This window comes from Vipera ursinii (genome assembly GCF_947247035.1).
Source record: "Vipera ursinii genome assembly, chromosome: 5".
In the NCBI taxonomy this organism is placed as follows: domain Eukaryota; kingdom Metazoa; phylum Chordata; class Lepidosauria; order Squamata; family Viperidae; genus Vipera; species Vipera ursinii.
In genome coordinates this window covers 2,776,469-2,790,639 of record NC_139518.1, presented here as the reverse complement: position 1 = coordinate 2,790,639, position 14,171 = coordinate 2,776,469, and the positions used below count along the sequence as shown (strand labels likewise).

Here is a 14,171-nt window from a genome sequence, read left to right as displayed (position 1 = left end):
CTGAGGGACCGTCTGAAGTTGTAACGACGGATGGGAACTAACCAAAGAGAGAAGCAACTGAGAACTAAGGAGAAATTTTCTGACCGTGAGGACACTTAACCAGTGGAACTCCTTGCCACCAGAAGCTGTGAATGCTTCAACACTGGAGGTTTTGAAGAAGAGACTGGACAGCCATTTGTCTGAAATGCTATAGGCTTTTCTGCCTGAGCAGGGGGTTGGACTAGATGACCTCCAAGGTCCCTTCCATCATCATCACCACATTATTATTATTATTTATAATAACCAATTTTTGTATCTTATTTCCCCAAAGTAAGCCCTAGCTTGATTTGTCAGGATGGTTGTGATATAAGCCCTATCCCAAAAATAAGCCCCAGTTAAGATCATCTGCCAGATGGACGTATTTATTTACCGTATTTTCCCCAAAATAAGACCTAACAGGAAAATAAGCCCTAATGCATCCTTTGGAGCAAAATTTATTTTGGGGGAAATATGGTAGAATGTTGCAGCATCCCTATGGTCAAAATTCGCAAGCTTATAATTATATGTGTGTGTGCAAGAAGTAAATTAACCCCGTTTTTGAGCTTCAAACACCTTTCTCGGCTGGCAAGGGACTTTCACCTGCTTGCCCACCCCCCTGGCAAGGATTTATATAACAAGGTTTGGAATCCAAGCCTTAGCAAACGTGGAACATTAGGGAACAGTCAGCTTTGTTTTTCTTAAAATGTCACTTTGTCAACGATAAATCAGAGAGTTGGAAAAACACTTAGCAAAGGGAAAGAGAGAGGGGGAGGAAAAAAAAAGACACACACACACACACACACATATATGTTGTTGTTGTTGTTAGTTGCGAAGTCGTGTCCGACCCATCGCGACCCTATGGACAATGTTCCTCCAGGCCTTCCTGTACACACACACACACACACACACACACACACACACATATAATTCAGCCGCTTGGCCACCGACTCATACAACGGTGGCAGTGTCCTGGGGGGCGGTGGCGGGGCTGTGTGTCACACAACCCCCTTTTGCGATCTTCTGACAAGCAAAGTCAATGGGGGAAGCCAGATTCACTTAACAGCCGTGTTCCTAACTTAACACCTGCAGTGATTCGTTTAACAACCGTGACAAAAAAGGTCGTCAGAAAAAGTTGGGCTCAATTGTGGACGTTACGCCGAGGACTGCCTGCGTTTCGCGACAGAAGAGGCCGACTCAGAGCCCAAAACTTTTCAACTGGGCCAAGGACGGGACCGGAAGCACAAAATTTACTAACCAAAGGCATTTTTTCCCCCCCCCAAAGTCTAAGCCGTCTAAGGTCCGAACCGAGAGAAAAGAAACGCTGGTGGTGTGGGGTTTTTTGCCCTTGTTTTTTTTCTCTTTTTTTTATTAATTTATTTCGAAAACCGGTTTCTCATGAAAGAGTACGCTAAAGAGAAGGATGGTCATCCTCGGTGGTCGGCCAGCAGAGAAGTGTTGGCTGTGGCATGCGCTGAGTGGCGGCTGGCCACCGGGGCTTCCTCCCAGGGCTCCGGATGCCGGGACGCTGTACCAGTTTCCCTTGAGGGCTGCCTGTCTGGAGGAGAAAGGAGAGAAAGCAGGTAATATGTGCTGGCAAAGACACTGAGGAGGCCGATGTGGCTGCGCGGAGAAGATCTGCACAGCTCAGCCCCTGCCTGCTTCAGTTGCAGGAGCTCTGGTCCTTTCTTGGGTTAGTGGCAGTCTAATCCAGAGGTCCCCAAAATTTTGGGCACCAGAGACCGGTTCCGTGGAGAGAGAGGTTTTTTCCACGGACCGGAGGGTGCGTGGCTTTGTGTGCTGCCTGCATCCCGCTGTTGTGATTCAGCGTCAGCCTGTGGTTTCGGCAGCTGAGTCGGACAATTCTGAAGAGGAGGAGGAGGAGGAGGAGGGGTTTGGAGAGCCTTTGGTTGCAGAGGAAGGTTCTGATGCACCGCAGAGCTCTCAGCCAGGCCCCTCCCGTCCTGTTCCTCATCAGACTCAGCCATGTGAGTACGAGGTATTGGAAGAAGACGATCCACAGCTGGCTCTGTTCAGGGACGCTAGGAGCAGGAGGCAATCTAGCCGAACTGAGCAGAGGAAAGCAATGAGGCAACTCGGGAGAAGGCAATGAGAAGCCACGCCTTGAGACTGCTGTTTAAAAGGGGAATGTGTGGGAGGTGCTGGTTGCTGAAGGCAACCGTTTGAAGAGCTTCTGACATAGTCTCGGTCTGTATTTGTTTAACTCTGTTTTGAACTGTTTCGTTTAATTTTTGCAAATCAATTTGGTTGGCTTAATTCCAGCCTATTGAATAATAAAAAAGGGGTTGTCCCTGACATTCCAACAGGGCCGGTCGTAGGCTGGAACAGAACACCCGCGGATGGGGATTTGCTTGTTTGTGCGGACCGGTTGCTGGCATGCTGCGACCCGGTACCGGTCCACGGACCGAGGATTGGGGACCCCTGGTCTAATCCATGCAGGAACCCTTAAACAAGCCCTTTTCATCCAAGTCTTGCTTTAGCACTGATGACGTTACCTAGCTGGGCAATGAGACGTCTGCAAGAAAAGGACCAAGCTCAGAGAGCACCAAGGAAAGCTATCTATCTTCCCACCCTCCTTCACTCCACACATCCCTTCCAGCACTGATGATGTTACCTAGTTGGGTAATGAAACGTCTGCAAGAAAAGAACCAAGCTCAGAGAGCACCACGTTTCCCCCCCCCCTCTTCCTTTCTAGCATTGATGATGTTACCTAGTTGGGCAATGAAATGCCAGCAAAAAAACCCAAAGACAGCCAAGGTCAGAGAGCCCCAAGGAACTCACGGCTGTCCTCCCCATCCTTCACCACCCAACACGCCCACTTCCCTTCTAGCACTGATGATGTTACCTAGCTTGGTCATGAAACATCTGCAAGAAAATAAGAACCGAGCACCAAGGACCCCACAGTCCTCCTTTTCCTCCATTCCACACACCTACTTCCTTTTAGCACTGATGACGGTCTCTAGTTAGGTCATGAAACGTCTACAAGAAAACCACCCAGCTCACAGAGCCCCAAGGACCCCACAATCTTCCTCCCCCCCCCACAAACCCCACTTCCTCCTACACTGATGATGTAACCTAGTTGGGTCATGAGACGTCTGCAAGGAAACCACCCAGCTCAGAGAGCACCAGGGACCCCCTCCCCCACTCACTGGATCCAAAAGAACCAATCGCCTGGGCACCTGATCACCACTCTGGCACTTGGCAACACAAATGTTTATGTTGCCAAATTCTCTGCCCAGCCGAGAAAAGCACCCTCCGCTTTGCCCGGAGTCATTTTCCGGCCGCATTAAAATCTTTGTGTTGGGCTTCGGAGGCGAATCCAGCCAGGAGGCTGATGACACCCACCTGATCCTAGTCGTCAATGTACTCAAACGGCTCGGGGGGCTCTGGCTCCTGTTCCTCCTCCTCTATCTTGGGTCCGTGGGCTGCCACGGGCTCCACCAGCTCTTCCGTGTCCTCGCTGGTGTCTCGCAAGACGATGATGCCCCCAATGGAAAGCTGAGGAAACAAAAGCAGACAGCAGTCACACTCAAGACTGTAAGTGTTTTACAGAGTCAGCCTCTTGCCCCCCCCCTCCTCCAACAATCTGGGTCCTCATTTTACCGACCTCAGAAGGACCTTGAGCCCTGTCAGGATCGAACTGCTGGCAGTGGGCACAGTTAGCCTGCAATGCTGCATTCTAACCACTGTGCCACCACGGAAGGGAGGGAGGGAGGGAGGGATGGCAATTGCATTTAGACTTATATACCCCTTCACAGCACTTTACAGCTTTCTCTAAGTAGTTTGCAGAGTCAGCATATTTTCCCCCAACAATCTGAGTCATCATTTTACCAATCTGGGAAGGATGGAAGGCTGAGTCAGCCTTGAGCCGGTCAGGATCGAACTCCTGGCAGTGGGCAGAGTTAGCCTGCAATGCTGCATTCTAACCACTGCACCACCATGGATGGATGGATGGAAGGAAGGAGGGAGGGAGGGAGAAAAGAAGGAAGGAATAGCAATTGCACTTAGACTTATATACCCCTTCACAGCGCTTTACAGCCGGCTCTAAGTAGTTTACAGAATCAGCATATTTCCCCCCAGCAATCTGGGGGATTTACCGACCTCGGAAAGATGGGCAGCTGAGTCAACCTTGAACCCTGTCAGGATTGAACTCCCGGCAGTGGGCAGATTCTAACCCTTGTGCCACCAGAGCTCGTTTTAATTCATACGGTTGATGGACTTTTGGAATTCGCAAAGATCAGCCTGTCCCGTGGCTGGCTGGAGCCACGGCTGCGTGGCCACGGAGAGAGAGAAGACCCCGCAGTTTTTGCTCCTTTTCTGCCCTGCAGGTTTCCTGCTGCAACTAGAAACTTTTGCACCCCTGTAACATACTCCTGCGGTGCAGACCTCCTGTTTGGATTACTGCAATGGGATCCACATGGGGCTGCCCTTGAAGACCGCTTATCAGCCCAAAACACCCCACAGGATTGTGGGGAAGACAGGAGGAGGAAGGAATACAGGTAGTCCTCAACTTATGACCACAACTGACCCCAAGGTTTCCATTTGTTAAGCAAGGCAGTTGTTAAGGGAGCTTTGCCCCATTTTACAGTCTTCTTGCCACATTCCTTAAATGAATCACACGGTCGTTAAGTGAATCTGGCTTCTTGCATTGATTATGCTTGTCAGAAACCGTCTGGAAAGGTTGCAAATAGTCATCACGTGAACAGTGTAACCATCACAAGTACATGCCAGTTGCCAAGCGCCCAAATTTTGATCACATGACCAGGGGGACGCTGTAACGGTTATAAGTGTGAAAGTGGTCATAAAATACTGTTTTCAATGCCATTGTAACTATGACGGGTCACTAAATGAATGGCTATAAGGGGACTAGCTGTATTAGTTATGTTCACCACCTTGAGTTACTTATAAAGTAACAAGAGATATAAATAGAGTAATGATAGATACATAAATAGATAGATAGATAGATAGATAGATAGATAGATAGATAGATAGATAGATAGATAGATAGATAGATAGATAGACAGATAGATTAGAGATAGGATAGATGGATAGATAGATGGATGGATAGATAGATAGATAGATAGATTAGAGATAGGATAGATAGATGGATAGATAGATGGATAGATAGATGGATAGATAGATAGATAGATAGATAGATAGATAGATAGATAGGAGATAGGATAGATAGATAGATAGATAGATAGATAGATAGATAGATAGATAGATAGGAGATAGGATAGATGGATAGATAGATGGATAGATAGATTAGAGATAGGATAGATAGATGGATAGATGGATAGATAGATAGATTAGAGATAGGATGGATGGATAGATAGATAGATAGATAGATAGATAGATAGATAGATAGATGATTGATAGATAGACAGGTAGGTAAAGGTAGATATAGGTAGGTAGATAGATAGATGGATGGATGATTTATATATATATATATATATATATATATATATATATATATATATATATATATATATATATATATATAAATAGATGATAGATAAAATAGATAGATATACATAGATTGATATAGATGATATAGATATATGATAGATAAAATAGATAGATAAAATAGATGATAGATGGATGGATGGATGGATGGATGGATGGATGGATGGATGGATGGATAGATGGATGGATGGATGGATGGATAGACAGATAGATAGAGGGGGAGACCAGACAGACAGACAGACAGACAGACAATTCCTGGATGGAGAGAAGAGGCAGGGGCAGAGAGAAGAGGCAGGCAGACAAGCAACACTCACAGGCTTGAAAGGCTGGTACCGGCAACTGTCTGGCATGGTGAGCACCTTCAGCTGGGCTGGCATGACCCGAGCTGGATTGTCAAGGATCTGGAAAGAGGCTTCGGGCTCCTTCTTCTTCTCCTTCTCCTCCTTCTTCTCGGCTTCTTCCTGTTTGGGGGTGTGAGAGACGCATCAACGGAGGACACGGCAGCAAGGGATGCCCCGAGAAGCGGAAAAATACCGAGGCTCGAAGTTTCTAAGAAGAGACTGGACAGCCATTTGTCTGAAAGGGTATAGGGGTTAGGGTTGGACTAGATGACCTCCAAGGTCCCTTCCAACCCTGTTATTCTTTTTCCTCCCTCCCTCCCTCCCCCCTCCCCCAACACTGGAGGCCTGTAAGAAGAGGCTGGACAGCCATTTTGTCTGAAATGCTACAGGGTCTCTTCCAACTTTATTGTTATTATTGTTGTTGTCATCATCATCATCATTATTATTGTTATTATTATTATTATAGGCAGGGTGTCACTTTTATGACGGTTGCCGTGTCTCCCGGGGGTGTCAGGCGATCCCCTTTTGCGACCTTCTGACGAGCAAAGTCCACGGGGGGGAGGGAAGCCGATTCCCTTAACGACCGGGTGACTTAAGAACCGCAGCGATTCACTTTACGTCGCAAAATAGGCCAAAACTCACGTAACCCACTTAGCAACAGAAATCTTGGGCTCAATTGCGGCCGTGTGTCGAGGATGGCCTGTCTCAGCTTCTCGCCGCTGCATTCCTGGGAGAATGTCAAGATTCCTTCCCCACCCCCACCCCAAATGGTGGAATTGGGGCTCCTTCCCCTGACTCAAAAGCATTGTGCATGGATTCAACTCACCACTTCCATTTTCTCCTCTTCTTTTTTCTCTTTCTCTTTCTCCTTCTCTTTTTTCTTGGCTTTTGCAGTGATGGACAACACGGCAGTGGACACCTGAGCGTCGCAGGCGGGGGAGGGGGGAAAACAGTGGCAGGGTTAGAGAAGGGAGTCCGGGAATACTCAAGGTGAAGTTTGCTGAGCTAAGTGCAGAAAAAAGGCACTTTGAAATAGGGAGGCGTGTATTGAGAAGCAGAGAAAGAAAGAAAGAAAGAAAGAAAGAAAGAAAGAAAGAAAGAAAGAAAGAAAGAAAGAAAGAAAGAAAGAAAGAATCCTGAAAATTCACGACGGGCCCGGCTGTGGCGGATTACATTTCGAGCTCGAGGAAAGGAAAAGGAAGGGGATAATGGGTAGGGGAGTGAGGCTAGATGTGAAGATTTGGCAGAAAGAGCCGGGCCCCGGCATGGCTCGCTTGCTTTTCTGAACGGATCCTGAGCAAAACCCTTTTTCTTGATGCTCTTTGGCTGGGGGGGTGGGTGGGAGAAAAGGCCTCAGAAAGCAGGAAGGGCAGTTTTGCAGAGGAAGTACACAAATTCAGGATATTAGCTCCTTTGCTATACAAAGAGTGAAGCACTAGATCAGCAGAGAGTGAGCGAGTGAGTCTGTCTGCATGTCTGTCTTTCCATCCATCATCTGTCTCTATGTCTCTAACTATGTCTCTATCTACCTATCTATCTCTATTTGTCTCTCTATATCTATCTATCTATCTATCTATCTATCTATCTATCTATCTATCTATCTATCTATCTATCTATCATCTATCTATCTATCTATCTATCTAGTCTGTCTATCTATCTGTTTCACTATATCTATCCATCCTTATCTCTCTCATCCATCTATCTATCTATCTATCTATCTATCTATCTATCTATCTATCTATCTATCTATCTATCTATCTATCTATCTATCTTAGTCTGTCTCTCTATATCTGTTTCACTATATCTATCCATCCTTATCTCTCTCTCATCTATCTATCTATCTATCTATCTATCTATCTATCTATCTATCTATCTATCTATCTATCTATCTATCTATCCATCCTTCCATCCACTGTCTCTATCTATCCATCCACTATCTGTCTGTCTCTATCTATCTGCCTCTATGTCTATCTGTCTATCTCTATGTCTCTCTATCTCTGTCTGTTTGTCTCTGTCTCTCTATATCTGTGTCTGTCCGTCCATCCGTCCATCTGTCCATCCATCCATCCATCCAGTCTGTCTCTCTATATCTATCTATCCATCCGTATCTCTCTCATCTCTCTCTCTACCTCTATGTCTATCTGTCTATCTCTATGTCTCTCTATATCTCTCTCTGTCTGTCCGTCCATCCATCCATCTCTCTATCTCTCTAATCTGTCTCTCTCTCTCTCTCTATCCATCCCTCTCTCTCTCTCTCTATCTGCCTTTATGCCTGACTGTCTGTCTGTCTCTAGGAGATGGGCAGCATATAAATGTAAAAAAAATCTCTCTCTAACTGGCGTGATTATCGCTGGTCAGTGTGGCTCTATAGACAGGGATCCCTGTGCCCAGAAGCAGCCCTGGGTGGAGCATGCAACAAACCTTTTCTTTCTCCTTCTCTTTTGGCACTTCCAAAGGTGCTGGGTAGGCAAACGTGGAGGGCTTGACGTTGGACCGGTACTGCACTTTTGGCATCTGAAAAAAAGGAAGGAAAGAAAGAAGGATGGGAGGGAGGAAGCGCGGGAGGGAGGGGTGAGATGGGAAGGAGGAAGGAAAGAAGGAAAAAAAGAAAAAAAGGAAAGAAAAAACAACACCAGAGGCTGAAGACAAACTCCAGAGAGCAAAAACAGTAGAATGCAGAGGGGGGGGGGGATTTGCAGAGTGATGCTTCCCTGTCTCAGGAATTCTGGGAATTGAAATCCACCGGTCGTAAAGATGCCACAGTTGCCCACCCATGCTCTAGCTGATGAAAAGATGCTGGGATGAAAGAGATTTTAACTTCTTCTTAATGTACCCAAGGATTGCAAACTTAACAAGCACTGCAGACAAACCTGGGGTCCCTGGATTGCTGCAGAGCAGCTTTTAAGTTGGCATCAGACTTTGTTCGGATAAGCAGGTATCTGCAGAGCCGTGCGGAAAAAATGGGCTTTATTTTGCTTTGATCTTTACAATCCAAAGGTCAGCACGCTGGGCAGAAGCTCGCCGCTCCAAATCTGGCACAGCCGAGGGCTTGTCTGATGAAGGCTTCCTTTCTGGGCACAGGGGGTTACGCCTCAATAAAATAAAGGATATTTTCTGAGGAAGACAAGGCTGGGATTTTGCTGCAACTCCGAGCGTGTCTTGAACTTGCCAAGACTTTTGTGAAAGTCTTGCAAAAAAAGAGGTTGAGACTTTGGGATCCACTCGACAACTGTGTTATTAATTTAACAACGGACAACGATTGACTTAGCAACGGTGGCGAGAAAGGTTGTGAAATAGGGCAAAATTTATTCAATATCTGTCTCGCTTAGCCACAGAAATTATGGGCTAAGTTGTGTCGAGGGCTACCTAAACCTACTGAAATGGCATAGGGTTTCCTGCCTGAGCAGGGGGTTGGACTAGATGACCTCCAAGGTCCCTTCCAACTTTATTATTATTATTATTATTATTATTATTATATTATTATTATTATTATTATTATTATTATTATTATTATTATTATTATTATTATTATTATTATTTATTGATCATCGCATAGTCAGCCAGATGTTCAGACTGGACTTGGCATTTTTGTCTAACTGTCGAGTCCTTCCCAAGCACCTGGGATAGGAAGAAGTAGATGTTGGACGGTATCACAGATCTTGTCGCAGGATGGAAGCAGTTCCTAGTAAGGCTGCCTTTTGCAATTGACTGATGGCGAATTTGTCAATGCCGATGACGGTGTCCAAGCGGTGCTCCAGTTGTTCTGGGGTTGCACCCGAGGCGCCTCTTACTATTGGTACTACCCTTGCTTGCCTTTGCCACAGTCTTTCTATTTCTGTTTGTGGATCTTTGTATTTTGTGATCTTCTCCGGTTCTTTCTCATCTCTTCTGCTGTCTCCAGGCACTGCCACGTCCACGATCCAGACTTTTTTGTCTTTCTTATCGACAGTTATTAAGTCCGGGGTGTTATGTTGCAGGTGCTTGTCGATGATGATGATGATGATGTTGTTGTTGTTAAAATCAGAAAGTCCAGTTGCCCCTTGAAAAAAGCAGCTTTGGGATTGTTCCCTGAACTATTTCCTATCGCCAGAAGCACCGCAGCCTTTTCCCTGGGCCAGATGGGCAGGTTAAAAAAAAAACAAACAACCCCACAAAACACCTCCGCCTCCGTAGCATCCTTTTGATTCCCACAGCACCTACCTTGAGGTCCTTGTTGAGGCCGATCACGCAGGTCGGAGTGAACGCCAGGGACAAGAAGTGGGACAGAGGAAACCAAAACCAGAACTGGGTGAAGACCAGGACCCCGACCACCGACGGCATGTGGGTGTGGCCGGTCCTTGACTGCAGAGAAATTGTGACGTTGTGGCCACCTGGAGAGGATTCGCAGAGAAAGAAGAGAGAGAAGGGGGGGGGAGGGAGGGAGGGAGAGAGAGAGACTTCGAGTTAAGTGGGCTGCAAGGATCACAAGAGCAAAGACTTTTTTTGGGGGGGGGGTTTAAGAGAATTCTTTGACCATGGGAATGGATGCTTTCGGATTAATGTGGAGAGAGACACTCTGTGGGGTCCTTGGTGCTCTCCGAGCTTGGTTGTTTTCTTGCAGAGGTTTCATGACCCAACAAGGTAACATCATCAGTGCTAGAAGGAGGAGGAGGAGGAGGAGGAGGAGGAGGAGGAGGACTGTGGGGTCCTTGGTGCTCTGAGCTTGGCTGTTTTCTTGCAGAGGTTTCATGACCCAACAAGGTAACATCATCAGTGGGAGGAGGAGGAGGAGGAAGGCAAAGGACGACAAATGTGTGGTCCTTGGTGCTCTCTGAGCTTGCCTGATTTCTTGCAGACGTTTCATGACCTGACTAGGGAACATAATCAGTGCTAGGAGGGAGGAGGAGGAGGACGACTGTGGGGTCCTTGGTGCTCTCTGAGCTTGGTGGTTTTCTTGCAAACATTTCGTCACCCAAGTAAGTAACATCATCAGGGTTAGAAGGGAGAGGGGAAGAAGGAGGAGGAGAAGGAGGAGGACAACGATGACTGTGGGGTACTTGATGTTCTCTGAGCTTGTTTTCTTGCAGACATTTCATGACCCAACTAGGTAATGTCATCGGTGCTAGAAGGGATTCGGGGTTTACTCTCTATTGCAGACATGTCAAACACAAGGCCCGGGGGCCGAATCCGGCCTGCAAAGTGGTTTCATGCGGCCCGCGAAGCCATCCTGGAAACAGTGAGGGAACGGTCCCCGCTGCCTTGGCCCTGGCCCAGAGACCCTCCTTCTGCCAGAGACCCTCAGATCTGTCCCACTCCTGCCCAGGCCCCCATAGGCACCCTTGATGCGAACGATGTAGAGCTGGCCACGCCCACCCAGTAGGCCATACGCACTCTAGCCACACCCACGCAGTAGGCCACGCCCACCCAGGCCACACCCACACGGCCCCCTGAGGGCAACCACAATGCTGATGCGGCCCTCAATGAAATTGAGTCTATTGATATACAAGTGGCACAGACATCCCTTCTGTGTCTCCTAAATGGGAGGCAAATGACTCAAGAGACAGTTACAAAGAGGATGAAAGGCATTAAACAGGCCCAGACTGAACGAAGGAGCTACACATATCCAGGTCCCCAAATTCTATCATCTAACCTCCTTCTCCTTGCGACGGGGGCTTAACATCCTTCTCTGCCGAGATGGGGATGGATGGAGTCAACCAGACAACAGAACCTGCTAGTTGGGCAATCCTGGGAATTGAAGTCCACACATCTTCACCTCTTTAAGGTATGGGTGCCCACCATCTTGCATATGTTGATGGACACCACCCGGAGGCTTTGGGGTGGATGTGAGGACGGGTCTAGCAGAGGGTCCCTCAAGCTCAAAAGGACTAAGATGGCCAAGACTAGGAACTGCTGATCTACAGGGACTTGCCTCCAGAAGCTATGGGTGCTCCACCACTGGAGGTTTTCAAAAAGAGACTGGACAGTCATTTGTCTGAAATGGGATAGGATCTCCTGCTTAGAGTTGGACTAGAAGACCTCCAAGGTCCCTTCCAAATCTGTTATTCTGTTAGTCAAATCAACTCCAGATGTGTCTAGATCAGGGGTAGGCAACCTCGGCTCTTTTATGACTCGTGGACTTCAACTCCCAGAATTCCTGAGCCAGCCACACTGAGGGGAAAGGGAGGGGTTTCCAAGCTGAGCCAGGCTGGCTCAGGAATTCTGGGAGTTGAAGTCCACGGGTCATAAAAGAGCCGAGGTTGCCTACCCCTTGGTCTAGATAACATATCACTAACGTTGTGTCCCAGCCTTCCCTACCTGTTGGAAAACCGAGGCAGCCCTAGAAAGGATTCTGGGGAACAGCTGCCCTCCTGGAACAGACGCAGCAACTTTTTGGTCCAACTTCCCGTTTCCACGTTAGCTCTGATTCTTTGGGGGGGGGGCCCTCTCCCTAGCAATGAGTGTTTTAGCAGTTCCTCTTCACCCCCTTGCAATAATTGTCTTAATTGAAAACATGTGTTTCAATTTACCATGTAGACATGGGGGGGATCTAGAACACTCATCCGTGTCTACATTCCTTGTGTTTCCTGCCCGTTGCACAAGACCCCTCTCCCTCTGACTTTTCATCACCTTGATTCATTTCCTTGGAAGTAAAAAAACAACAACAACACTTCTGCTCTTACCGCATTCTTGACAAAATCCTTTCTAGCGGGGCGGGGTGGTGGGGAAGAATGTTCATACCCCCCCCCAAAAGGAGAAGGCTTTGGATCTCTGCTTCCTTCAACTGGTGGGTTAACCGTTATAGATACATCAGGGCAGCGGCATTAATCCTGCCCAGATAACAAACTCCCCACACCCCATGATGATAATTTCATCTCTGGAAAGCAGAGATGGCAGGAACTTGTCAAGCTGACGCAAGGCAGGCTTCCTCTTCCACCCCCCCTCCACATCCACTTGAAGCTGAACAGAAAGCTGCTGGCCCGTGGAGGGTGAGAGAGAAGGAAGGGGTTAAAATCTGGTTTTTCAACCCCTTGGTAGAGATTGTGCGGAAGGAGGACAGTGGATCTGGGGGTGGTTTGGGACAGAGGCTTGAAATGAAGCCAATGGCAACTGAGGCTACACGGTAGGATGAACGGCTAAGGCAGGGGTAGGCCACCTTGGCTCTTTTATGACTCGTGGACTTCAACTCCCAGAATTCCTCAGCCAGCTTGGCTCAGCTTGGAAACCTCTCCCTTTCCCCTCAGCGTGGCTGGCTCAGGAATTCTGGGAGTTGAAGTCCACGAGTCATAAAAGAGGGCTGGAAGGGACCTCGGAGGCCCTCCAGTCCAACCCCCTGCTTAAGCAGGAGACCCTATACCAGGGGTCTTCAAACTGGGCCCCTTTATGACTTGTGGACTTCAACTCCCAGAATTCCTGAGCCAGCATGGGGGAAACTATGGCCCCTTCATGACTTGCGAACTTCAACTCCCAGAATTCCTGGCTGAGGAATTCTGGGAGTTGAGGCCCACAAGTCATAAAAAGGCCATGTTTGAAGACCCTTGCCCTGTGCCATTTGAGACAAGTGACTGTCTAGTCCAGGGGTCGGCAACCTCGGCTCTTTTATGACTCGTGGACTTCAACTCCCAGAATTCCTGAGCCAGCATAGCTGGCTCAGGAATTCTGGGAGTTGAAGTCCACGAGTCATAAAAGAGCCGAGGTTGCCGACCCCTGGTCTAGTCTCTTCTTAAAAAGCTCCAGTGATGGAGCACCCATAACTTCTGGAGGCAAGGAGTTCCACTGGTTAATCGTTCTCCCTGTTCGGAAGTTTCTCCTTAATTCCAGGTTGCTTCTCTCCTTGATGAGTTTCCACGTGTTCTTTCTTGTCCTGCCCTCTGGTGCTTCGGAGATTAGGTTGACCCCCCTCTTCTTTGGGGCAGCCCCTCAAATGCTGGAATGCCACTATCATTTCCCCGCTAGTCCTTCTTTTCTCTAGACTGGCCATAGTATCAGAGGGCAGGACATGAAGCAATGGGTGGAAGCTACTCAGAGGAAGACCCAACTTGGAACTAAGGAGGAGTTTCCTGACAGTGAGAACAGTTAATGAATGGAACAGCCCCGTCTCCTGAAATTGGGGTTCTCCATTAATGGAGATCTTCAAGAAAAAAAATGGACAACTATTTGTCCGGGATTGAATAAGGACCTCTGGCCTGGGCAGGGGGTTGGACTAGAAAACCTCCAAGGTCCCTTCCAGGCTAGGATTCTATGAATTTATAAGGGAAAACGCGAGTCCCAGAGAAGCACAGTTCAGGCTGAGCAAGAGTCTAGAACAGGGGAAGGCAACCTTGGCTCTTTTATGACTTGTGGACTTCAACT

The 14,171-nt window shown here is 47.8% G+C and overlaps 1 protein-coding gene across 1 annotated transcript in view; it reads right to left on the bottom strand.

The window, feature by feature from the left end:
• Positions 1-1,348: 1,348 nt before the first annotated feature.
• Positions 1,349-14,171, bottom strand: part of PSMD1 (proteasome 26S subunit, non-ATPase 1) — a gene marked incomplete at its 5' end in the record, with an annotated part of 138,199 nt that continues 125,376 nt past the window's right edge. Inside the window, 6 exons of the mRNA XM_083364856.1 lie at positions 1,349-1,573; positions 3,382-3,534; positions 5,817-5,963; positions 6,670-6,762; positions 8,265-8,357; positions 10,044-10,213. Of these exons, the coding sequence (XP_083220982.1) occupies positions 3,388-3,534; positions 5,817-5,963; positions 6,670-6,762; positions 8,265-8,357; positions 10,044-10,213 (650 nt within the window). The 3' untranslated portion in view covers positions 1,349-1,573; positions 3,382-3,387. The remainder of the gene's footprint in view (positions 1,574-3,381; positions 3,535-5,816; positions 5,964-6,669; positions 6,763-8,264; positions 8,358-10,043; positions 10,214-14,171) is intronic.